This window comes from Silurus meridionalis, chromosome 26 (assembly GCF_014805685.1).
Source record: "Silurus meridionalis isolate SWU-2019-XX chromosome 26, ASM1480568v1, whole genome shotgun sequence".
NCBI classification, from domain to species: Eukaryota; Metazoa; Chordata; class Actinopteri; order Siluriformes; family Siluridae; genus Silurus; species Silurus meridionalis.
Window position 1 is genome coordinate 6,883,545 of NC_060909.1, and position 27,057 is coordinate 6,910,601.

At 35.5% G+C, this 27,057-nt stretch overlaps 1 protein-coding gene across 1 annotated transcript; it reads left to right on the forward strand.

The window, feature by feature from the left end:
* The first annotated feature begins 1,274 nt into the window (after positions 1-1,274).
* On the forward strand, positions 1,275-26,599 carry pkp3b (plakophilin 3b). The gene is made up of 13 exons (XM_046840540.1): positions 1,275-1,666; positions 9,482-9,558; positions 11,171-11,796; positions 12,069-12,192; positions 13,764-13,968; positions 15,989-16,163; positions 16,819-16,936; positions 17,098-17,262; positions 17,411-17,593; positions 18,894-19,047; positions 20,053-20,248; positions 21,673-21,760; positions 24,778-26,599. The coding sequence occupies exons 1-13, from the start codon at positions 1,504-1,506 to the stop codon at positions 24,814-24,816; spliced, it is 2,313 nt and encodes a 770-aa protein (XP_046696496.1). The 5' UTR covers positions 1,275-1,503; the 3' UTR covers positions 24,817-26,599.
* The last annotated feature ends 458 nt before the right edge of the window (positions 26,600-27,057 follow it).

Here is a 27,057-nt window from a genome sequence, read left to right on the forward strand (position 1 = left end):
AGTTCTTACATAACCTAAAGGGGTGTTTGGGGTCATTGTCCTGTTGAAAAAGAAATGATGATCTCACCAAGTCAACCTAAAAAAATCACTGGAACACAGGTATCTCTTGGTCTTCCTTTCCTGGGACGGTCCTCATGAGACTTTGTTTTATCATAGCGTTTAATGGTTTTGGAGACAGCACTTGGAGATACATTTAAGGTTCTTGAGATTGTTCGTATTGATTAACCTTTATTTCTTAAAGTAATGATGGACTGTCTTTTCTCTTTACTTACATTAGTATTTCTTGCCATAATATGGATTTGTACATACAGTAAGTTGTAGTAGCACTAATAGGGATATTGACTCTGTACCCACTATGCACAAGACAACTGATGGTCTAAAACACTTTAAGAAGGCAAGAAATGTCTCTAATGAACTCCTGACAGAGCACACCTGGGAATACAAAATTCCAGGTAACTACCTTGTTAATCTGATGAGAGAATGTAATGAGTTGCCAAGCTGTCATCAAAGCTAAATGTAGCTGTATTGCTGTAATATTTATTTCATATAAAACAGATTGTTCCTGTATGAGGCTGTCAGACGTAACTTAGGGTGTGTGCTGTAGAGGTCCTCAACCCCCTTGTCACGAGTCAGTACCAGGTTGTGAAAGAAGAGTCTATAGATCTGACATTGTATAATTTATTGTATGTTTTGCCCTTCCAAATAACCACTAAAAAATTTGCATGCATTTAAGAAAACATAATTTCCACACACAACAGGTTTGGCTCAATATTTACACAAGTAATGAACAAACATTCAGGAGAATAAGACCAAACGCTAGTGATAACGGAGAGACAGCTACTGATAATATACTGTATAAAGTGCAAGGTTTGAAGCACATTATTCTTCAGTGTTTTTTCTTCAAAGTAGCCATGTATATAAACTGTGTGTGTGTGCGTGTATGTGTGTGTGTGTGTGTGTGTGTGTGTGTGTATACATACATATACATACAAACATATATATTATATCGTATCATATCGTATATGTATATATATATTGACACATTTAACACCTTTGGTCAGGAGAGATTCCCCATCCTTTTGCACACCACTGAACAAATGTTGATTAAATATATATATATATATATATATATATATATATATATATATATATATATATATATATATATATATATAAAATCAACCTTTGTTCAGTGGTGTGCAAAAGGATGGGGAATCTCTCCTGACCAATGGTGTTAAATGTGTCAATCTGGCAACCCAAAGAGGAGAAAACGGACACTACATTGTAGAAAGGCGACACACAAGTGAAGTGGACAGTCTGAGTCTCCATGAAGCCCAGGATCAATCAGACCTTATTTAAGTTGTCTATTTAACTTTAAAACACTTTTTTTCTTGCACGGATACGATTTTCTTGGGAAGTTTTTTTTTTGGTAGCTAAATATCCTTTTTTTTCCGGTCATTTTTTCCGGTCATTGTTCGGATTAGACAGTAAGTTCATTTCGAGATGAGCACCACTGAGGGGTTGTTTTTCTCGGCTTTGCAGCCGCACACAGCCGTGAGCACCTACGCGGTACCTACTGACCGCGAGCTCACCGTGGACCGGCAGGCGAAGGAGAAGCGCGTGCAGCAGCAGGTCCAACAGCGGCTCGCGGAAAAAGCGTCACCAGGTGAACCTGCACGAGACACCTTTTTTCCTAAAGGTGTAAAAAAAAAACCTGCATTAAATAAATAATTGTAATTATAATGATAACAATAGTAATAACTTTGTAATAAAATAATCATAACAGCAGTGATGGAAAGATAAGAATGCATGTGCAAATGAAAAAAGAAACACGTGAAACTTCTAGAAAAAGGCTGAAAAAAACACACATTTCAATGTCACAGTGTGATTATCCCATTAGAATTCCATGTGACCACACCAATGATTATGTGTGCAAAGTGTTCAGCTAAATTCCAATCAGTCAAGCAGGAAAAGTGGTGCTGTTGCATTAGGAAGTTTTTCCTCCCTTCATCAGTTCACTGCTCGTTCTCATAACATTCTATTAATAAATACAAAACTACAGTTTGTTTTGTGTTACGGAACAAACAGTAACAATAATAACTCCACAACTTTATTGTATGTTAAGTAACCTGTCTGTGGGAAACAGTTATTAAAACACAAGCAGTGTCTCTGTAAATATGCACAGTGTGCCTTCACTCTGTCTCTACTATCATTGGTTGCATGATGTGCTGTTCAAATATTTGGCAAAAGTGTACAAACACAAAAGAGAATGTTAGAAATCTGCTGTCCATCTTCCCAGGTAGTTTGACTACATTTGTCTGTCCAGCTATTTGAATGAGTTATACTGACTTACAGAAATTACAGTTTTTACATGTTGCTGTTACACTACAGCTAGGTATCTTTTTTCCAAAATCCTTTTAACAGGTCTTATCTTCAAAATGGGCTCCTAAAGATCAGGAGCTCAGAATGGCACTGCTGATAGTCATGGTGAAAAGCTTGAAAGATTGGGTTTTCATCATAGTTATGTGTTATGGCTAATACCAGAGTTCCAGTCGACAGGCCGTTTGGAAAATCATCGTGTTTCATGTCGATCTTTGTATATCTCACTACGGCGTTATAGAAAAGTGGAAAAGTGCTATCAAGGCGAACTTTCTGTATTTTCTATGCGCTTCAGGATCCCTGTATATGAAGTAGTGCGGGGATGTACTGTATTTTATTGCTTTTGTTCACAATCCATTCAATTCTGTGTGTTTAAAAGAAGAGTGCAGGTCTTAAAAGTAGGCAGTTTCAGTGGACTGATCCCTATTATCTACAGTATTATAAACTAAAAAAAGACACAAGAAGTCATGATGGATTATTGGGGAAGGAGGCTGATATGATCATGTTGCTTTACAAATACAAATGTGTAAAATGGGTCACACCAGACTATTGTGTTTTGGTAGTATTCGCCACATAGTTTTGTGTGTGTGCGTGTGTGCACGCACGTGTGCAGGTATCACTTACCTCTTGGCTCAAGCTCGCTATGGAAATTGGGTCATGTGTCATTTAATGAAGCTTGAGAGTTAACATTATCATGTTTACGCACTCACACACACTACATCGAAAGACAAAACCTGATAAGTGTTTTACATAACAATTTACATTTATTTAAACAGATATATCTGCCATCAGTACATTAGAAATTTTTAGACGGTGTGCAGTTTAGTAGAGCCCCGAAAACATTTTTTATTCTTCTTTTAAACTTACCTCTACCTAACTCATTACCAGTAAATGTATAATTCCCCTAGTCAAGAACTTTGACTCATTTTCCTGTCTAGAGGAAGGAACAGAAAACTGCTGACTGGAAATTCCCTTAAAATTATTGTCTTTGGGAAGTTGGACTAGCTCTAAATCTGTAATCCTTTTAGAGGTTACTTGAGTATCTGTGCTTATGTGAGAAAATGAAAGAACATAAGGCTGTATTCCTTTCCGGGGTGTTGTCTTTCCTGTGTACTTGTTTCTTTGCTAGTTAAGTACCAATAACAGCTTTCAGGCCTATGATCACAGCCAGATAGAAATTCCTGACTCCAAACAGACTTAGGAAATAAGAAGAACTTTTCTGTGTTTGGTGACTAATCATTTTCGATATGATGTGGAGATGCCTTACGACTTTTGCTATGAAAAAAAATGATCAAGCCATGGTCTGGCAAAAACTATGGGGATTCTATGTCAGTTGCAGGACAGTTTATCCTGCTGCTATGTTGTGTAAAATCCAATTTTGTCAGAATAATGCTATTGATAGCATATCTTAATTACAAATGATGAGTCTGATGATTCGAATTTGGAGATTTCTCAATTTTTTTTATTTTTTTGTGTATATAAAATAGTAGTTTTGAGCTTAAGACTTCATTTACCTCAATGGATTCGAATGACTTGATTCGAATTCGAATGACTTGATCACTATTAAATCTAGAAAATGTAGATGAGGATGCCTAAAAGGTGGCCTCAGTATTTCTGATTGATGTTTTAGACTGCAGGAGGAGGTCATTATTTTGTTTAAAGACCTATCCAAATCCAGTACTGGCAGCAGTTGATTTGTAGGGTTTTTCTCTTGCCACACTCAGGCAATAGCAGGCAACTTAACTTTTCATCTGTATTCACAGACCTATTCAGCTACCACACTCCACTGCGATGTCTCCTGTTGCTGGGAGTACTGCCTGTAGGATTTTCGTAAACATCAGGGCTGCATTTGTGGAGATTATTTCAACCACCAGGAGCAACTGAGCCCCATGTTAGAAATAAAACCCACATAGTATTGTATACTTTCTTAACCAGGATGGCAGCTCTTTTGAATTCGGCTGCATGCCATGTGGATTTACGTCCTTCATTTATTCTTCAGCCTGTATGACCAGTGAGGCCTAGGTCTCACTGGTCATAAAGCATTGTTCCTAGCTTGTTTTGTATCACAAAATACTGTGCTTCAGTGTGCTCTTACTTTTGTTGGGATTAAAAATTTAGTAAACACATTATGTTTAATAGGACCAAAATATGAATTTTTCGAAATGTTGTCAATTAATATAATTTATATAGGGCTCTTAACAATGGCCATTGTCACAAAGTAGCTTAACAGACATATGGATATATATTTAAACTTGCTTTAAAAACAAGAGGAAGAGAGGAACCTTGAGAGGAACAAGACTCAAAAAGGGATCCCACCCTTTTCTGGGTGACACCGGATAGGGTAATTATGAGTCATTGACCTTCTATAACTGTATGCTGTAACAAATAGTAAATGTGTTAAATAGATTTTTACTGCAAGCATCAGGGTCATTAGGCAAAGTATATTGTTTTTATGGTTGAATTCAGTCCTGAGGAAACAGCTAGTTGTCCTGGTTATACGCTCTGGAGGAGGTTTGGGGGATGCACTGACACGTGGAAGTCCTGTTTGATTAAAATACAATGGTCAGAGATGAAAGAAGGTTTTCCCCAAGCAAACTGGTTAATAAGAAGATTTAGTCCAGGTTCATTTAGGTTCTGGGTGATACTCTAATGTAGGTTAAAATGATGGAAAGTGTTGGTGGTTGTAGTTATGCTTTCATTTAAAAAGAAGAAAAAGAAATATGGTTGTACCATTGACCGTTTTTACATATTGCTGTTATTAGTTTAAAACTATATTTTTTTACTTTTATTAAACTATAAGCAGGTATCTTTTTCCAAAACCCTGAAAGCATTTCAAAGGGCTTATCTTCAAAACGGGCTCCTAAACATCAGCAGCTCAGAATGGAAAGAAAAGCTTGAAAGATAATTATTGGGTTTTCATCATAGTTATGAGTCGTGGAGTCACAGTGTTATGGCTAATACCGGACTTCCAGTCATAAGCTGTGATTATTACAAATCCTATGGGTAAATCATTGTGTTTTATGTCGATCTTTGTTGATCTTTCTCACTATGGCGTTAATAGAAAAGCTACAAAGCACCATCAAGGACTTTCTGTATTTTTATCCCATTTGGTTACTGTGGCTTTCACTGATCAGAAACTCCTCCGCTTTTGGCTTATGTCTGTAACCACATCATCTACTAGCCAATGTTGTCATGGCATTTTGCTGGTTCTGGAGACTAGGTGACTAAGCTTATTTATGCATAAAGGGCTACGCAGCTGTGTCTGTGTTTTCTATCCCTCCCGCTGTGGCCACACAGCTTCAAAGTAAGAATAATGAATAGTCAGCAGTAGTTATATCTCTACTGGTAGCATGCTACAGTTAAGGCCTTTTGTTGATGTTAGTCAGTATGGGCACTAACCAGTGTACCTTATACAGCCCCAGAAAACACAGCTTTCTATCCTTCCTTGTAATATAAGAGGCTGACGGTTTACAAAATGTTCTGAAATTATACAATTATAAAGTTACTCTGTCTGCTAAGGAAGGAGTCAACAGACTTGAGAATAGTAATTTGTAAAAACCTACGGATTATCGTCCTCCAAGTTGTACACCAACACACATTCCTTTTATTGTGCATATTTAACAACAACAAAGTACCATGAAACAAAGGACTAGAGAACTATACTTAGGGTCTTGAATACATTTCCTCAACACTTTGGCATGAGAAGAACAGGAAAGAGAACAGCAGTGAATAGCAGAGACCTGTTATAAGCAGTGCGGCAGGATGCAAGTGTGTAAACTTGATATGAGCTTTGTTGTAGGCAAATGCACAAACATAAACAGAGGCCATAGTGAGGCAAGACAGGCCAAGTAAGCCAGGGATAATCTAAAATAAGAAATGTAGAATGGAAACTAGGCTCAAAACCAGAAAATCTGAAAATTAAGGAACTAGAAAATGGAAAAGAGAACTAGGATCAAAACGGAAATTTTTATTCCAAAAATTTGATTTTGATTTACAGCGGATGAAACAGTAATGTACAGTAATGCATGGTAAAAAGCAAGGAGAAACACAGAACAGGTTAATACAATTAGATAGCAAAAGTAAATATATGATTGGGTGCAGACAGGACTAGACCTCAAAACAAAACATGAGCATATACTAAAAGTGTGTGCTTTCATGGGAACAGCAATCCAAAAGATAGAAACCATGACAGTTACCTAAATCGTGAACAATCGTGAACAAAGGATGAAGAACTATGAATTTTTACTTTTTTTATTTAAAATATTTGCGGTTAGGTCTTACCAGTGTGGCTCAGGGTAAATTCAAATGCTTAGAGTCAAATTTATTTTTGAGTGAATAGTTTTTTTTTTTTTTTTTTTTTTTCTAAGCACAGTGATTTCTAAGTTCGAGATAATTGCACTACAGACAGTGAAGATGGACATTATGTTGAAAATGCTGGTGTATTCTTTTGTACGTAGCACTTTTTATTTTCTCAGACAGCCCCAGAATGACCTGTTCAGTGGTCACTCCTCTTGAATCAATGACTCCTGTGTTAGAGACATTCCTGAATCATTATCCAGGTCGTGATATCAGTAACATGCTCCTGTTTTTAGACTGTTGGTTAAGTGGGAAGCTGTGCAGTGTTGAACTTCTTCAACTCTCTGATTCAGCACTGTGTGATATAGCTGACAGATATAGCAGGGCTTGGTGTAATACTCCTTCACATTTATCAGGCTACTGTTAGTTTGCCATGACGATGCTGGAAAAAATTGCATCCGCTTCATTATTTACTTCGGTAGATTTATTATTACATTTCCAGCTTTAGCAGTCCAGCTGTCAGACAATAGCCTCCCTTATTGCGCTTTTCATGAGAAGAACTGGGCTCGTTTTGTTTGCCTCTTTTGAAAATCCAGTAAGGAATTTCCGGTCCATGAACAAAAGAACTATGAATGTGATGTTACTGAGTGAATATAGGGCCATTAACCATTAATAACGGTGTTGCATAATCACTATGCGTTAAAGCGGATGCATTGAATCTGAAATATTCCAGATCTGTCTGAGAATGGGAGTGACTAACACATTCTTACATACTGCTTGTAGATCTTGACTAAAAGGTTTATTGAAAGGATTGAGAACCAGAGAAGACAAGCAGCTTGTAAGCTTCAGATCTTTGTGCCCTGGTCACGCCAAGGCATTTTGAAGAAGACCAGATGTTCCAATTTCAGGAGAAAGCTAACTCTGACTAGATTCACAACAAGCTTAGCTCCTTGCCCCAAGGCTTTATTGTTTCATAAAGAAAATTGAGCTCTCTCAGCAACCCCTTTATTTTATTTGTGTCAAGGTAAGCTCCAGGATAAAAATGTAAACAACTTACTATAAACTTTTTGGAACAACAACGTATCGACAAAAATGAACAAAACAAATGTATCTGTCATTGTGCAGTCGCCTCAAACAATATTTGGAGCTGTGGGGATTTTTTGGTTGACTCATTTTGTTTTGGGGGAAGAAAAAAGGGAAAAATGCATAACAATGTTTTCTTTAAAAAGTATTGAAAACAGTTTTGTTAATATTTTTCAGCGATAGTTTTTAAATTTAGTGTTTCGGCTTCACACTCTTGGCAAACTTCATGAACTCTCAGCAAAGATCACCAGTGTCGAATGATCTACGTTGTTGGATTAATATTGAGCTGTTTCCTTTAGTCTAGATGGGCACAAGTAATTTATTCTTCATTGCTGTGTAGGTTGAAAAAAGAACTCACAGTTGTTGTTTTTTTAACCCTGTTATTATGTGCTAACTTTGTCCAAACATTTAACAATTACAAATAATAAAAGATTATTAATATTATTAATATTTAAATATATACAGACATTAAATATATATATGTTCTTATATTTATCAACACTTTTCTTTCAAATTAAAAATGTTCTATTTGTCATCTACCAGTGAGGTTCATATATACTCACCAACCACTGTAATAGAAACTGGTGATAAGAGAGATCAGACAAGAATGCATAGACAGTTTTGATCTGACAAGATGACCACAGTAACTCAAATAACCACTATAGTGAGCAGAGAATCATCTCAGAATCGTCTCAGAACACACCTAACCTTGAGGAAGATGGGGATATAATAGCAGGAAAACATTTTGTTCCTGTCAGCCAAAAAATATTTTTTTCTTTGATTTTTTGTTCAAACCTTTTGGACATGCCAACTCCGCTGACTATAGACAATTGTGCATTGTAGATCAGCACAGCATTTTCCTTTTTTTGACTGAAAAATTCCAATTTGTATGCTTTTAATTTGCAATACTTTCATATGCAATCTGTCTTTCTTTGTTTGCATACAATGATAATTTCCTAAAGTCTTACACAAGATCTGTGGTATTCGAAATATTTTTCCATTTCCAATCTTTAAAACGTTTTTGGGCCGTTATTTAGATCTGAGTGAAGAAAAAAACATTTTGCTATTGTAGATTTCGGTGGTAAATTTGGATTGTTGCTATAGCTTCCGAAGCAAACAAGTCTGGTAAGTGGTCCTCCTCCCACACTCTCAACAGTTTTCACTATCAACACATTCTAGCTTTGATTTCTTTACAGTTGAGTTCATCGTTTCTAAAACCCAGTCAACCCCTGAAATGTTTTTTTTTGGTTGATTTAGGAGTAAGAAAGAAAGTGTTGGCTTGCGGGTGTAGGTGTACTGGCGTGCAGATGTGTGTGCACATGTAAACTGAAGTAACCCAAGATATATCCTAGAATTCTCCTGTTAAGGAATAAGGGTTGTTTTGTTATGCTGTTTTTGAGATGTAAGCAGACCCGTTCTCCATCACTTCGCTAAAAATTCCATTCGCTTGCTGGGGGGTGCTTACCTCTGATGTCATGCATAGTTAACGAATGTGGACATCATATTAACTTCTCACAGCAGAGTGGGATGTAGAGATACTTTGGTCAAATTGAAAACCTGATCTGTTTGAATGACTGAAGTAACTTAATGAAGGCATACTCAGTGTCTCATTGGGTCAATATTTATTCAGGGTCAGTGTGGTTCCTTTGGCAAAAAAAAAAATCTTGTCGGAATAGAAAAGTAAGTCTTCCATTATTGTTTTTGTTTTCTTTCCATGTTGTAGAATATAGCAGCATATCCATGAAGAGGTACAACAGTCAAGGAGCTGGAATCAACTATAAGACAGGCAGCAGACTAACAGTAAGTGCTGCATAACATCAGTAATATGTGCTGCCTTACTTTTTAACTTACACTTTCAATCTTTACACTTCAGTGTATTTTCCATAATATGCATGTTTGAATGTTTTTATGAATGAGCATTTCTACCTACTGTACATTCAGGTCATTTAGTTTATGGCAAAACAGTCATAATGGTTTGAACTTTATTGTCAATAGACAATAATTTAAAATTAATGTATGTAGTATTTATTTATGTTCATTTTTGGGGATTTTGGTTCTTTTTGGTTTTGGTTTCTCTTTGTTTTTGTTCAAAGCTAAAAAGGTTTGTGAAGAGGCAGCACCCTTAATGCAAAAAATGTCAAGGAAGTAGAGGGCAAATTGAGGTCATGTGTCACTATTGACCTTTTCAAAGATTTACAGTTAAGGAATAAGGACAGAGAATCTCCATTTCATGTTAATTTCATTTAAAGAAAAAGGCAACAACTGTTTGAAAATCAGCACCTAATCGAACTCATGCCATAGTGTAAAAGTTCAATTTACAAATAGGCATTTGTTAACCTCATGACAATCTCCACATTGCCATACTTTGTGGCTACACCTCTTCCCCATGCTGGTGTAATATTTGACGTTCTTCTGCCAAATCCATGTTTAGAAGGTGAAGTAAAGCTCCTTCACATGTTTAACTCAGGGAGCATGTGGAGCATTCCCAAATTATGATCTCATCAATTGAAGGGCCAAGAAAAGCAATGATTGCCAAACATCAGGTAAAGGTGCCAAGTGTGTGCTATTGCGAGATAAATTAAACAGAAAACTATGACTACAAATGTTTTTACCTCCCATGAGTTTTATTCCTGGTAATCTAAAGCAATTGAGTCAACAAGCATACTTACCGGTGCATTTGGGCATAGGTACAAGGTATTAATATGTACAGTAAGATATGTCATCTTGTACATGGGTATGGCTTTAGAAAAATTGCATTGTTTTAAAACTGTATTGCTTTGTTTGCATTTAAGTTGGAATATTTAATGATTTTTACCTAATATCCATTGATTACTATGACAACAATGTTTATGTTTATTTTTTACCAGTACTGAGAAAAGTCAGGTCTATAATTTCTTAAAGTCACCACTATTTAATGTGAATTCACAACTATAGCTGTCACATTTTAACAGTAAGGGTCTTAGTTTAAACTAAACATCAGAGCCAAAACTGACCTAATGTGTTTTTATCCAACAATGGATAAATATATTTAAAAAAAAAACATTTTCTTGTGTCCACCCTTGGAATGTTGAAATCTGACCACAAATTTTTCCTTCAGAAAAATTTACCCAATCCTGTGTATTTAGATCTTAATAAATTAATTTTAATGTACCACAAATGTATACATTTTCAACAAAACTTTTTTTAATGGGTTACTTACAAACTCTATAGCGAAAGTATAAGTAATTTTAAAATGGTCGAAATAAGCATGTAGTTTGGTCGTTTGAAATTACATTGGCTTATTGAACCTTTTCTATGGGTTAATTACAAATGCGCTACAGATATTACTATAAATCTGTTTAAAAATATTAGGAATGTTTTTAACTATTCAATGTACTGTATTATCATTATAATGGTCTTGCTCTCATTTTAGACCCCACGTTTGCATAAGGTTACTGGAGATTTCAGCTCACGCTCTGCTGTGGAAATGGGCACGCATCGCAGGATCAGCATTGGCACCCCTGTACCAGCTGTTGTGGGCAACCCGTACCGATATTGTGATGTCTCCTACAATGGAGGGCATAGTATTGGCCAGGTCAATCGAGAGGAGCAAGAAGCAGGTTTGCAGTTTCAAGGGCAGCCTTTTCCCAGGGGTAACTGGGTAACTCCTGAGGGTATGAGCTCCTCTGAGCATCAATCCTACTACGGCCATAGTCCGTTGCCCGCTGTATCTCCTATGAGACGCAGCCTCAGTGGTACACTAGAGCATGACAGTATTGGCAGAGGATGGAAGGAGGCAGAACTTGCTCATCAGTATTCCTCCAAAGGACCAGCCCATCGGACCCTGATGCGCATGAATAACCGGCAGATGCAGCACCAGAGGATGGGCAACAGCACTATTCAATGGCAGCAGGCATCAGGTGGGGGCAGCACCATAATGGCCGGAGGGCAATTTCCGAATACGATAAGACGTGCAGGATCAGTACACAGTCTGAAGAGTGTGGGCCGAGGGGTGGATGTGAGTGATACCGTGGCTGATGGCAGGGACATTTCTGGAGGGTAAGACCCTACGGTTCCTTGTATAGTAAAAAATCCTTATTCATAATCATTACTGTATATGCTTAACTTGGATTCAGCATTCTAATTACCATTGTGCAAATGTAATTGGTTAATTGTTTATGTAATGGCCATATTGCTTGTTTTTGTCATCTTGTAAATAACTGCCTACTTATTTGGGCTTTGAATGTTAAAATAATGGAAAAAACTGTCTGATCTATATGACCTTTCCAACAATAAATTTCCTGTTTTTCCTGTGTTTGCCCCATTGTCAGGATCCATAGCCTGGACATGACGACTGCAATCAGTTATCTCAACTCAACAGATATTGCTATGCAAACACTCGGAGCCGCCTACATTCAGCATCAGTGTTACCATAGCAATGATGCCAAGGACCTGGTAAACAAATCTGTAATTTTAACAAATTACAACATTCAGTTATAATCTATAGATACTTTTTCCATTATATACATTATCCATACGGACACCTTTTTTAGAGCTCTATAACAACTATTGAATTAATGCATTAAATATCATACATACATACACTGTTAAATACCCACCCATATTTTACAATTGTTAATGGGATACACTGAATGGCACTTTTCATTAGAACATGCATAAACTGTTATATAAAATAGACAACACAATAAATACTCAAACAGTTGGAAATATTTACCACATTTTGAACACAGTGTTAGTTACATCAGTATTTTCTATCAAAAGTGTATGTTAAAGTGATTCTTAGTGATAGACATCACTAAGAAACCTGTACAGAAAGCACCAGGCATCCAAACAAATGACCTCTTTCTCCAGTTGTGTAAAAGAAAGTGATCTATAACAGACAAACTGGTGCTCATTGTTGGCCTGTTATCAATGTTTGAATTGGCTACAACTGCAACTCTCTCAAAACAAATCAAAAAGCAGCAATACTGTAAGGATAACATTTTGTAAGATTTGTGATAAATAGAACTCTAATAATTAAATGAGTGGGATAATATACCATTTTTTATTTGGTGCACAACCACGTACACGGTACGGTTTCAGAAATCTCTGCCCTCAAACTCAGAGGTTCAAATAGAGTCAGCATTCTGTCATAAAGTTTTATTAGCAAAGGCTGTTATGACACCACTTTCTAGTGGATTTTACATCCAACTGCTTTAAAGCTAAGTTACAACTCTATAAACATACAACCTCTACTAGTTTAATGGTTTATGAGGGTGTGAAGTAGCTGTTGGGGGGCATGTTTTAAAATGACTGACAAGATCCAAATACAAACAAACATTTCAGATATTTTCCAAAAAGGCAGATTTCCAAACTTTTTTATTTCAGCTACCTATTGCACTTGTTCTGAGATGGCTTACACTTTTTTGTTTATCATATTGTTTACATAATTTTCCACCTTATTTGTACCACTAAAAATTTTTATATACTAACAACTACACCTCTTAATAGCAAAAATCCTATTTATTTTTTAATAATAAGTAATTTATTTAATGTCTATTTATCACTTTTAATGTAAAATTATTATAAATAGACTTTTAATGTAAAATTTAATGTAAAATTTAATGTAAAATTTAATGAGGCATAAATTAAAACTTTGTAATTATTTTCAATGCTTTAAAAAAAAAGTATTTTAACATGGTTTGTTTTTAGCTTCAGACTGAAATCAAATTCAAGGAATGCTTTCCATGTGTCCATAATCGTAATCCAGAAGCCCTAAGGGTGGAAAACATTCTGCGTCAGAGCACATGATATCAAAAACAGGCCAAAACTTTTCCTTTTATCTTTTTTAATTTGCAGATGTTTGGCACTAGGGTTGCCATGTTCAGATGTGCTTCATTGCATGTGTCCAGCATAGTCACCATTTTGAAGCTTTTAGTGCAGTAGTTTGGCAGAAAAAACATGCTTTTGCTTAAGATTTTATGTTTCAATTTAAAGCACCTCTTTACACTTGTGCACATGCAAAGGTACGAAACCTGAAGGGGATCCCAGCACTGGTGCAGCTATACAGCAGTGAGAACCAGGAAGTGCAGCGGTATGCTACAGGAGCCACGCGCAATCTCATCTATGAGAGCATGGAAAACAAGACGGCTCTAATTGAGGCTGGGGGTATCAGCAAATTGGTTTCTGCATTAAAAGAGCCAGATGATGAGCTTTGCAAGAATGTTACAGGTATAATGTGTCGTACATTATAGATTGAAATATAAAAACTTTCTTTCGGCTTCTCCCGTTAGGGGTCGCCACAGCGGATCCTCCGCACGTTTGATTTGGCACGTTTTTACGCTGGATGCCCTTCCTAACGCAACCCTCCCCAATTTATCCGGGCTTGGGATTGAAATATATAAATAAAATATAAATATATAAATATAAATATATATATATATATATATATATATATATATATATATATATATATATATATATATATATATATATATATACAGTAATCCCCCATTTATCGAGGTGTTACGTTCCAAAACGTTGATAAACGGACGCCAACCCAAAAATGCTATTTTATGTATACAGTACTGTTCTGTATTAACATTTGACTTTATTTTATAATTAATAATTCTATTTTTATTATAAATTTTTATTATTTTAACATAAAACTCTATAAAACTAATTCCCTATAAGTTTTTTGCTCTATCATGCAAGAGACCGGGAAAATCAGCTAAACAAATTAGTTATATGGGAAATGCAATTCCTCGATAAACCGGGGCGCCAGATTCGACCCACGGTAAAGCGGCAGATTACTGTATATATATATATATATATATATATATATATATATATATATATATATATATATATATATATATATATATATATACACAAAATTTATGGTTTTTATATTATTTTATAAAAATAGAATCAAATTAATGCAATACATTTTTTATTACATTGATTCATTTAGTAATCAATTAAATTCGCACAAATTAAATTGCTAAAATAATATTAAATACATTGAAATTTTTTGTATTAAATTGTTTACATTTGTTTGACCCCATTTTGGTAATACAGATGTGTATGTAAGTGTGTCTGTGTGTCTGTGTGTGTGTGTGTGTGTGTGTGTGTTTTACATTTAAATATTTTATTTTCTAAAGATATGATCTACTTAACTTATTTCAGCATACTACAACAAATGTCTTCATTCCTTCCATCTGTTATTTATTTACTCCCTCGATATGCGGAATTGTCAGGATTTTCTCTTTTTAAGAGAAATTCTTAAAGCTAACCGTAAAACACTAGCGGTGTTAGGGCTGTCAGCTGGTTATAATCACATGACTGTCATGAGTTAACTTGTGATTAATTGCATTTTAATTACACAATTATCTGTGCTAAATGTACCTTAAATTAATACGAGTTTAATAAAACTTTAAGTTTTTCATACTCTCATCAACATGGGCATGGGCAACTATGGATGTTTTATGCAAATGTATGTTTATTATTAGTGAAACCATAATCAACATAGAATATGAAGATGAAATATACTTAATATTAATTGCATGTATATATATATATATATATATATATATATATATATATATATATATATATATATATATATATATTCTATATGTACTTATGTAGCTTGTCTAAAGATTCTCAAATTTAGAATGAACTGGAATACTTAAATGGTGTTCTGAAAAGGTAAACACAGCTAGGTAGAGTAGAGTTGTTGTTTTTTTTTGTTAGTTTTTTTAGTTTTGGCAGTAACCACAGGTGAACTTGCTGTAATGTGAGCACTGAGTGTATCCTGAGAAAGGTAGAGGTAAGAGAAACCCAGTGAGAAAGAATGGAAGAGATTGAAAATGGTTGGTGTGTTCTCTGGACTCGTTCCAGCTCGTAAGTCGTTTAAGGTTTTGTGGCCATTTTCCTTCCATAGTTCTCCTTTGTGTCTGTGGGACCCCCCCTTTTTCCAACCCCTCACCCAGTAAATAGGACTTGAAATTCTTTGCCATTCTTTTCTCGGTTGCTAAGTGATATAGCAATGTTTATGGCCCGGTCTGTTATCTATTATATGTAAAAATGTATGTACTGCCAGAAAGGTTACCATGAGTCAAATAGATAATGCAAGAATACAGAATATGTAGAGTACATTAATGTTGTTTTGCAGAAATGAAAAATGCTGATGTCATTTTTAATATAGTTTTTTTTGTTTGTTTGTTTTTTTTTGTTTTTTTTGCTATAGGTATTTTGTGGAATTTGTCGTCTAAGGACAGTCTGAAGGAGAAGCTGGCAAGGGAAAGTCTAGCCGAGTTGACCGAACGAGTGCTTATTCCTCTGTCTGGCAGTGGAGACTCTGCAGTTATCCAGCAGAGCCAGTCAGAAATGGATATATTCTACAACACTACAGGCTGTCTTAGGTACACCAACAAACAATCTACTGTGAAGTGCAAAGATTTGAACTCCCTGTATATGGTATAGCTCTATGTTACAATTCAAAGATTAATTATATAAGGCATAAAATGCATAATATGATATTAGGACTCAGGAATTAATTCAATTATTTTACATTATAATTATATTCAAAAGTCTGAGACCACACTCAAAATCTGTGATAATTTAAGGAAGCATTGTTTTGAAACATTTAAAACAGATTTTTAAAAGAGATTTTAAGGCAGAGAATGTTAAAATGGAAAATAATTGGCCTTTTGAGGCTTCATTGTGTGTAAATTTGAAGAGGAATCAACAAAGTAACTGCTGTGTGATAATTTTAGGTGTTTTGCACAAAGTTTCCATAAAAACAGGACATCCACACCTCAAACAAAAGGTCTCAATGCACTTTGATAAAGCTCTGGTATGTGTGTTTGTACATGTGTATATTTAAGCAATATTAAAAAGATCCATTAAAATCTGTGTATGTGTGTATAAATAGTAAACCATGCTGATGATTTCAGTACATAGACAGTTATCTGCATTGCACTGTAAACCACAACCACCTCTTTACTTTGCATAGTCAAAACAGTTAATGTATGCAAACCATATTACGTATCCTGACTTCTTCCATTCCCTTGGTAGAAACCTGAGCTCAGTGAATGGGAGGACCAGGCAGCAGATGAGAGACACTCGAGGCCTTGTGGAATGTCTTGTAGGATACATACAGAACTCTCTACAGGAGGGCAAGGTTGAGAACAAGGTTCGGTCTGAGAGTCAGTGTATGACTTAGTGTCCTAATTTTAAGAAAAAAAATAATTAAAAAGGAGAAAAGAAAAAAATAATTCTATGCAAAAAAAAATAAAGTTGCAAAAATAGTCCACCCATTTCACATACTATTTCTGTGTTTCTCACATAATGCAGGGTGTAGAGAACTGTGTGTGTGTCCTGAGAAACCTGTCCTACCAGCTGTATTGTGAGATCCCCACATCAGTACTGCAGCGTTTAGAGGGTCCATCAAGAGCTCATGATACACATAGAAGAGACACCATCGGCTGCTTCAATCCACAGAGCAAGAAGACAAAGGATGTGCGTGACAGCTGTGTGAATAAAAAAAAAAACAAATGAAAAATACTAATGTTGCAGAATCTAACTCAATATTTGATACATTTATTTATTTGTACTTATATGCTTTAACTCAGATTTTTACAATTCATGGTTGTTTTTTGTCTTGCAGAAGAGGAACCACGAGTTGGCTACATTGTCTGAAGTAGCTCGAGTACCAAAGGGAGCTGAGTGGCTTTGGCATCCTCAGATAGTCGGGTTATATAATCAAGTGCTGCAAAACTACGAGATCAGCAGTGCTACCCGCGAAGCTGCAGCTGGAGCCTTACAGAACATCACAGCAGGAGAAGGCCGGGTCAGACATCACTCCTCTGCTTCCCTACAATCTCTAAAATATCTCTTGAGTGCTAAGAATTCTCTTCTGCACTTCCCTGTTACTGCTTAACACCTGAGTTGACTTTTTTGTTAGTTTTTTTTGTTTGTTTTGTTTGTTTTCTACATTGCACACATAGTTGAAGCACAAATACCTGTTGATATTAGTACAAGGGGAATTAGCTCTTGTTTGCACAAGAGAGTGTTGCGGCAGCACTTTAATCCTTTAGTTTGTTCAGCTATTTCAACTCCTGGTCTACCCACTGCTTAAACAGATCAGCTTCCGAAGCTTCAAATTTCATTCTAAAACTCCTCTCAGGCTTGCTATCTTGTAGATTGATAACAATCCAAGCCAAGATTCTGCCTTGTGTATAGGCAGCCTGTGTTTTGGTATTTCTAATTCCAACATTTGCTCTTTGTGTTGTCTTTGTGTTTTACTTGATAGTAGTGAGTGAGAAATAAAACAACTTCTTTTTTTAAGCACTAACATCAAAAACTGACCTTTAGCTCCTCTAAGGTTTGAGATTCTTGTATTTAACACCAGTCCTACTATGCTACTCTCTGTCACACTAGCATTGCTGATGGGCATGATAAAAATAAAACCCTTGTGAGGTTTTTTGCTTACCACAGTTGTAAAAAAGTGGTTATATGAGATATCTTATCTTATGTCTTATTGTCTTCCTGCTCAAACTGTCTCTGATCTGTTTCATCAAAGTAGATCTACTACTCACTGGATGTTTTTTGCAGCATTTAATGTACACTGTTGTTTTTAGTTGTCCCGGAATAGTTAGTTTAGTATACTTATTTAGTGGAAGATTTGTGAGTACACTTTAGATTAAAGGTTAATTACATTGTGCATTACAGAATTTAATCTCTGAGTGGTTTCCAGGGCACCATGTATTCTGCTAACAAGAGGCATTTGATTAGGTACAAAATAGGATGTATGTTTTCCTGTGGCCAGTAGCACAAATTCGTTCTTGAAGCATTCTGTGAATGTTCAACGATGTCTTGAGGACATGCTTTTTGCAAGGTAAACTATGTCAGGAAAGTGGACAAAATGTGAGTATTACCTGCCCCACCCCCACCACCACCCCAGAACACATTTTTGGCATTCCTTGTTCCTTGGAATTTACTTCCATTTTTTAATGCCTTATCTCAGTTTTTATTTTCTTTTATGTTATTTATCTATTATCCGTTTTTCTTCTTCCTTCTGAGAACATTACCCTAATAACCGTAAGTTTTCTCTTTTTCTGATATTGTCACTCTTTGTCTTTGTGTCTCAGTGGGCGTCGGTGTTGAGTCGTGTAGCCCTGGAGCAGGAGAGGATGCTGCCTGTGATTATGGATCAGTTAAGAACTCCAACCGATGCTGAGCTGCGTTCTCTCACCGGCCTGTTGAGAAATCTGTCCCGGCACTGCAAGGACAAGGCAGATATGGGTTAGTGCCAGGCACCAGTGGACGTGCTAGATTCCTCAGATGATTATCTTAGATTTTCGTTGGTTTAGTTTTGCTTGCTTACAACAAAGAGTGATAATAGAAAATATCATAAAGTCTGTCGTTGTAAATATAGTTCCTTGTTTTGTATCCATTTGTTGTACAACACTACATATCATTACAAAGAGACCAGTCTCATTTTGTTAATGTTCTTGCACTTTCTCTATTATCTCACACTTTCATTTACTGTTTTTTTTTTTTTTTGGGGTGGGGGGTGTTAACTCAGAGCTCTGTAATTTCCTTATTACACAACCCTGTGCTTTAAACAGCCAAACTGGCTTTTTTTTCTTTTTGTTTCATTTTCTTGTTTTTTTCCTTTTTCTTTTTACTCAAAACCATATGCTGGAAAGTTTGAATTGCACAAACATAGAACCACTGCATCAGATAAAGCCATTTAGGAATGTTAAATTCTGTACTTTTTAAAATGTAAATCTATAGAACTCCATCTTTAACACCATTCCATGGCATGCTCTGTCTTAACCCACTTGGATCATTCTTACCAAGTGTCCCCTACTTTCTGACTGGCTGCCATTTTATTGTTTTTCTTTTCTTCTTCTTCTTCTGCTTCTTCTTTCGGCTTCTCCCATTAGGCGTATCATCCGGCTCCATACCCCCCTGTCCTCTACATCTGCCTCTTTCAACCCAACTACCTGCATGTCTTCCCTCACCACATCCATAAACTTCCTCCAAGGCCTTCCTCTTTTCCTTCTTTCTTGTGGCTACATCATCAGCATTCGCCTACCGATATACCCCATGTCCCTCCTCTGCACATGTCAAACCATCTCAATCTCGCCTCCTTCACTTTGTCTGCAAAACGTCCTACATGCGCTGTCCCTGTTATTGTTTCTCCATTTATTCTGTTATAAATATCTAGTTTAGCACTGAAAATCTTTCCTCATCTGTTACAAACTCTGCCGTAACATTATATTTATTTTTCTCTTACTTTAGCTACGAAAGTGGTGAATATCCTGGTGCCCAAACTGCCAAGTGATGGGCATCAGAAAGAGCCATCCAGTGAAGTGGTGGTCAACATCTGTGGCATTCTCAACAATCTGGTCATGGGGAGTTCACTGGCTGCAAGAGATGTGACTTACTTTGATGGATTGCCCAAATTGGTTGGAATCAAGATGTCTCATGACAACAGGTAGATGAAGGCAAACTAATCCGTCTTACAGAGCATATTCCTGTTCAAATAAGGTTAAGATTAAATATTATCTTGTGGGCATGGGTTTATATTTACTTATGTACAGATTTCCAGGAATCAATTTGCTAGTTATTTGTAGCTTGAAGTGGAACTCAGCTGGGCCAAATTTAAGGATGTAGGCTTTAGCTGGTATGACGTGGCTTATCTAAAAAAATGATAGAGGTAAAATACAGAAGTACAAAAAGGGAAAAAGATGCATCGGTTCAAAGTGTTCAACGGTTTGTCTGATCCAGCTAATGAGCCAAGGTTTTGTCAGTTTCCTGTTTATCGGCAAAACAACATAACAGTTAAAAACAAGTTATAGATTATACCCAGCACAACAACAGATTGTATCAAACATTGAAACTGTTTATCTTATTTAGGATTAAAAATGGGACACAAATCAACATACATGGTGTTTTAAATGTAACATTAATAATGAATACCTATTTCATTGCTAAGTTCATACATTTGCTAAAATGTAAAATTCAAATATTTGCCTTTCGGGTTTACTTGTGTGCTTCTTTTGGTATTGGACATAATAAGTATTAAGCTAAATGATGCTAAAGTACTGTTGCTTTTTCTATAGAAGTAACCCTACTTTAAAATACAATGATATATACTGAAAGGTTACTTTTTGGTTTAAATAGCATTTAACAAAACGCATAGATGTAAACATAGTGCTTACTAAACCTGACGAGGAAAACAACAGGAAAAAAATGCTTAAAATAGCATAGCTGGTCAACATGACCAGCATAATGTGTACTGGTTACAAGCAGGAAAGCAGCAAAACAAGCTTTAAAAATAAATTTGGACTGTAGAATTGTCATTCAGATTCAGACATTTTATTTTCAGAGGGTGAACATAATCATTTCTGCTCTTTTTTTTATTTAATGATGGCATGTATATCAATCTGCTCTCCTGTTATAATTTGAGTCTCTTTTTCTAAGTACTATAATGAGAGGCTTTCAATGAAACCAGGTAGACAACATTGGTCAAGATCATTTATTTATTTTAATGAAGAAGCACTTATGACTTTAGAGACACCAACTCCAGCACTGCATCCGAGTGTGACATGGTTGCGAAATTTCAATTTGAAAATGGGTTTGTCCAATAAAACTTCAGTGCAATCAGCCATAAAGAAAATGAATTCAGGACCCAAAAATATGAACAGGACATAAAAACACTCAACTGCTATGCAACAATTTTAGTTTCTCTAGAACTGCGGTACACTTTACTCTCCAGCTTCTCTCTGTTTGTGCCTTTTTCCCCCACTCCTTCTCCTGCACTATCATGTTATATGACTTATTCATTATTTAGCTAAATTGTCCTGTGTACTGTCATGTTGCTGGTTCTCATGTTTCTGCTTTCCTTCTGTGTCTCAGTCCAGGAAAGGTGAAGGCAGCTAAGGCCGCCTCCACAGTGCTGTGTAACATGTTTGTATACAGCAAGCTCCATAAAGATTTCAAGCAGGTGAGATTGATATTACAGGTCTATGTGTCTGAATATAAAAAAACAATTTCTTCAGACAAAGAAATGCAGCAGGTCAGTGAAAACTGCAAAACCATGGAACAGAAAGTGCATTAAGAGATATTAATTTAGACATTGTATAGCTATATAAACCAAATAAATTTACTAGAAACCTGTTAATGATTAATGTTTTATAATGTTTTCTAAAAACATACAAAACAAACTATAAGAGGCAGTTTTATAGACATACGTTTATGAATCTTGGCACATTCAATTGTTTCAGATTAGTTTATTACTGTATATTTAATTATATTCAACTCACTGGTTCATTTTTATTTGACTTTACTAAGGCAAATTTTGTTTCCTTACATGATTGAATGCATATCATACTTCTGCCTTGTTAAGTTCTTGTTCCAGATTCATCAGTAGATTAATATACTGGTAGTAGCTTGGTTTTGAGGGAAATCACAGGGTTACAGTAATAAGTTAATTCTGTTGTAATTTCTATGGTAGAAACTTTAGCAACACAGAGATTTGTGTGCCAGGTGCTGATTTTGTACTTTTGCAGTTCTCTGAAATATTACTTTTTTCTAAAGGGAAAAAGAGAGGTTTTGTGAGCGAGAAAACCGTTAATCATTTTATTTAATGACGACAGACTGATTTGTTTTGTAATAATTCCACTAGAGCTGAAACGATTCCTCAAGAAATTCGAATACAAAAAAAAATCATTGATGCTAATTATTTGCCTTGATGCTTCGTTTAATCCATTTAATTACACACGGAGCCCTATGTTTCCCCATGGACCATTATTTCTGATGCACTACCTGCTAAACTCTGGAGTGTTCTGGTCAGGTAACCCAAAAGACGCTGCAGATTGAAAAATGGAGGAATGGATATAAAACATTGTGGGCGAGGAGAAGATTTATTGGGAAGCCTGTTTTCACCATATAAAAAAAAAGTTTGCCTAATTTCAACTTTTTTATTCTTGCAATTATGAGTTTTTATTTTTTTCGCAATTGCGACTTTATTTATTGCAATTTTGAGTTGTATTCGAGGTTTTTTCTTTCTCAATTCCGACTTTTGCCAATCCTTTTCTTTGGCCCGAATTCTATGCATGCCAGTTTCTCCCACATAAAAAAAAAAAAAAGGTTTGCATAATTTCGACTTAATTCCTTACAATTCTGACTTTATTTCTCGTAAAAAGCCAACATTTCTGGTGCATCCACCAGAAACCATGTTGTCTTTTCCACATGCTAGTGTTAGAAAAAGTTCTCTCCTGGTATCAGCGGCTTAGTTTGATACCATGTGATTCTATTGATTGTAGCATTGTTTTTTCATTTAATTAATTTTCTCCATATTTTGGCAGAAATTCTACACTAAAACACAAATAATTTATTTTTATATTTTTATTTACGATTTTTCTTTATATATTTGTATATGCATTTTCATGTAATATGTCAGTTAAATACACTAAATCATTTTAGTTTTCACAGATATTCTTGTAGGCAAATTTCAGCAATAAAATTTAAGATTTTCTAAAAAGGAAACTAATTACTTGTTCATTTTGAAAGACCTCTCTTATTTTCTCCTGTATGTTTAGTATTGCTCTTAGATAAAGAAAAATAATCGCCAGATTACTCGATTACTAAAATAATCCATAGCTACAGCCTTAAGTTCCACAGTTAGAAAATTATCTTTAAACTAAAAAAAAGTTATTCGTTATTAATAAAAAAAAAAGAAAAAAAGAAATGAAATAAAACATGCTGGAATGTTTTGTTATAGAAAAATATAACATTTATGGGGTAGAAATCATAACACTGCTTTACATTGCATTACATGGATTATAACAGCACATCCCAGGTGTTTTATTTTAAATGTTTTGAGTAGGGAATACTGAATGAAATGAACTGTGTTCAAACAGCATTAAAAAAAACAAATTTGTGCTTAAATAAGAAATTTCTGCAGTTTGTAATGGCACTGTTTTAGGTCAACACTACGCTAAGCACATCTCCCACATGATGCACTCTGACTCATAATGGCTTTGGTCAGATAAGTGCAGTGTGTGGAATGTGACAGAGGAATGCACAAAGTATTGTTCCACCCAGTTTCTGCAGCCTACAGTATCTATTAGTGCCAAGGCAGTTGTAATCTTCATGGTTCAACAATAGCCAACACCTTTCAGTGCAGGATTGTGTAATATCTGCCTTCAGTGCTATAGGGGCTTCATTGGGTGTGGACAAATAAGCTTGCTCCTGTTTCTCCTCTACGTTTTATTCCTGATTGAAGAATTTTCTTTATTCGTTGAAGTTTTTTCTTTTTATTAGAGTTGACATTGGATACTGCTGAAATTCACCAGAATATAAAGTTGAGTTTGCATACCTCGTGACGTTTCGATTTATTTATTTATATGTGCCTTATTAAAGCAACTAAATGTCAGCACATTGACTGTGTCAGGTCATATTTAAGCCACGAAATCTTCAAACAAAACAGTTACCAGTTGTTGTCAAACATGTCAGCAGGGTCACACAATCGTGTCAAATGGGGTCACACAAACAGCTATAACATGGACCCACAGTGTCTAATACTGGACTTTCTTATTATGTGAGGTTTTAGAGTGTTTAGGGCAAAAAACGTTAATTTAATACATAATAATAATAATAATAATTGACTTGACTTGACTAATAAACAATATCAGAAAAAGCAAAAGTAACTGAAATTTGGTTAAAAAAAAGAATCTCCATGCTTACACACACACACACACACACACACACACACACACACACACACACACACACACACACACAATATCTATCTCATTATAATAGCTATATGATCAGTATAAATATTTTTCATGACAATGAAGGGAAATGTTGAATGATTTTCTATATATTTAATGCAAAAATATGCAAACTTGTACACTCATGCAGATTGTCTAATATGTACAACTAAATATTTAAAGTAGTCTTTCCAGTAGTAGTCTTTGAGCAATGTTTTACTGGGTTTTTTTTTCCATTTTGCAGAAGGGGTTCACGAGGAGGGACTTCACTGAAACGGTCTGATTTAGTCATACTTAGAAATGGATCTGTGTGAAGCTTAAAATTAACAGGAATAACCCAATCATCTATCAAGCTCAACATGAGGGGAGGCTTTCTGAGAACATGCCTGTAATCTTTGGCTTTTTTTTTTTCTTTTTTCTTCAATTTGATTGCTGTGCATTTCTGGGAGGACATTTTTTTTTCAGTGGAGTTGAATGAAACTGGATGGATATGTTGGAACATTCATTTAATTTGAGGAATAAAGAACATTGTGGACTGTTTTTCTGACTCAGTTCCGCACCATGAGTGTATGCTCACCTTGAAACTGACCAGGAAAAAATATTGTCATGCAATGTCTAATAACTCTTAGTGCTGTTGAGTTTGCGTGTGTGTGCGTGTGCGTGTGTTTGTACTGTATACACTAATGCATTTATCTATCAGTATGTAGAATTAGACATGACTCACAGTGTTAAAAATATGCATCATTACATTTTTTTATTTGTTTTGGTTGCCACATTATTTCAGAATATTTAGGGTTGTTTTATAAGTAAAAACACTGTAAATTCATATTGGTTTCTTGGACACTCAAATTAATAATCGAATTATTTTAGCATTTTGAACTGGGACTGAATCTCAGTGCTACCCTTGAGATTAAGAGTCTGTTTCTAATTTAGGCTGGGATTACATGTTATACTTGCACTGTAGCTCTCTATTATGTAGTGGTGTACTTTTGGCCATCCACAAAGTCACAACATCCAAGCATTGATGCATAAACAGTGCTGTATATACAGTTTAAAAAGGTTGTGGTACCTAGTACAGTCATACACATAAAAAGATCTGAATTTAGATTTGAAACAAAACATAGGGCTTTTTAAATCATAATAATTATTTTCTAATGTTTGATTTTTTGACGCTTTCTCTGTATCATTCTTAAAGATCTGCTGGTTGATTTTTATTAATCTAAGTGATTTGTTTGTTCGTTTGTTTTTGACATAGAAGGATTTCAGATTTCACTAACAAATTACTGTTAAAATTGCTTTTGTAGCAGACTGACTTAAATACCTAAATGAAAGTATTATGTGAGAGACTGTTATGGTACCTCAACAATATGTTTTACACATCAAGCAAAAAGTTGGCGTCACATCGCCAATTAAATGTTACTCATCTGTTGTTTTGAGACGTCTATAACTAACATTATGATCATCTCATATAAAGATAGTAAACATGTAGTGAAGACTCACTTGTTCAGTTCAGTCTTCCTTTGCTAGTGATTACTAAAACTGTTTGTATGTTTACTGTTTTCTTATTTTAACTTATTCTCTCTCTCTCTCTCTCTCTCTCTCTCTCTCTCTCTCTCTCTCTCTCTTTTCCCAAACACGTGGGTGGATTGAAAGGTTGACAGGATACACATTTCTCCCACTAAGCAGTGCCCAGACAGATTGCCCTCTACACAGTCTGTCTGTTGTACGGGTGCAAATGGTAATAACTGTATGAAAGGGGTGTTTTGGAAAAATACTTGGGAAATAACAGAAGACTGAGACACGTAAAAGGAACAGATCAAAAACAGATGTCAGGAAGCTGATGGTCTTCAGCCAGAAATGCTGACCTTGGGGTTTGGCTTGACCTTATCTCAAATGCTTATTATTATCTTCTCACTGTGCAGGCCATTGAGAGGGAATGAGGAACAGTGAGGGTGGAAAGAGAAAAAGAAAAGGGAGTTACATTGTGTAAAATACTGAGATAAATGAGTGTCAGAGAGCGCAATATGATGAATCTTGATTTCAATAAACACACTAATTCTTTTTTAGACCTGACTATGTTCTGCTTGTTTTTCAAGGGTTAACTGCAAAGATACCAAAAAGAAAAGAAAAAAGCAGGGTTTAACAAAACTCTCTGAGTCTTGGGTTCCTTAATATAGCTGCCCTGTGCTTTAATAACAGTTTCAGACTTGCACATTCAGTTATTAAGATACATCAGCACTTAGAGGTCCTCATGCAATGGGTCACCATTGATTATAGACAGAGTTATTCAATTTAAAGCATGCACATGCATACAATTTGTTTGTTTCCATTTGCACTATTTAAGAAAACTTTGTGGTAAAATACGCAAGTGAAACTGGATTATATCTGATCATGGAACAGTTTATGAAAAAAAAAGATAAAAGTCCAACTCCAGCACTTATCATGGGAACATGCTGTGCTAAATGGAATGGGATGCATTCCTAATGCTGGGCAAAGGAACAGAGATACCAATAATAATTATGGA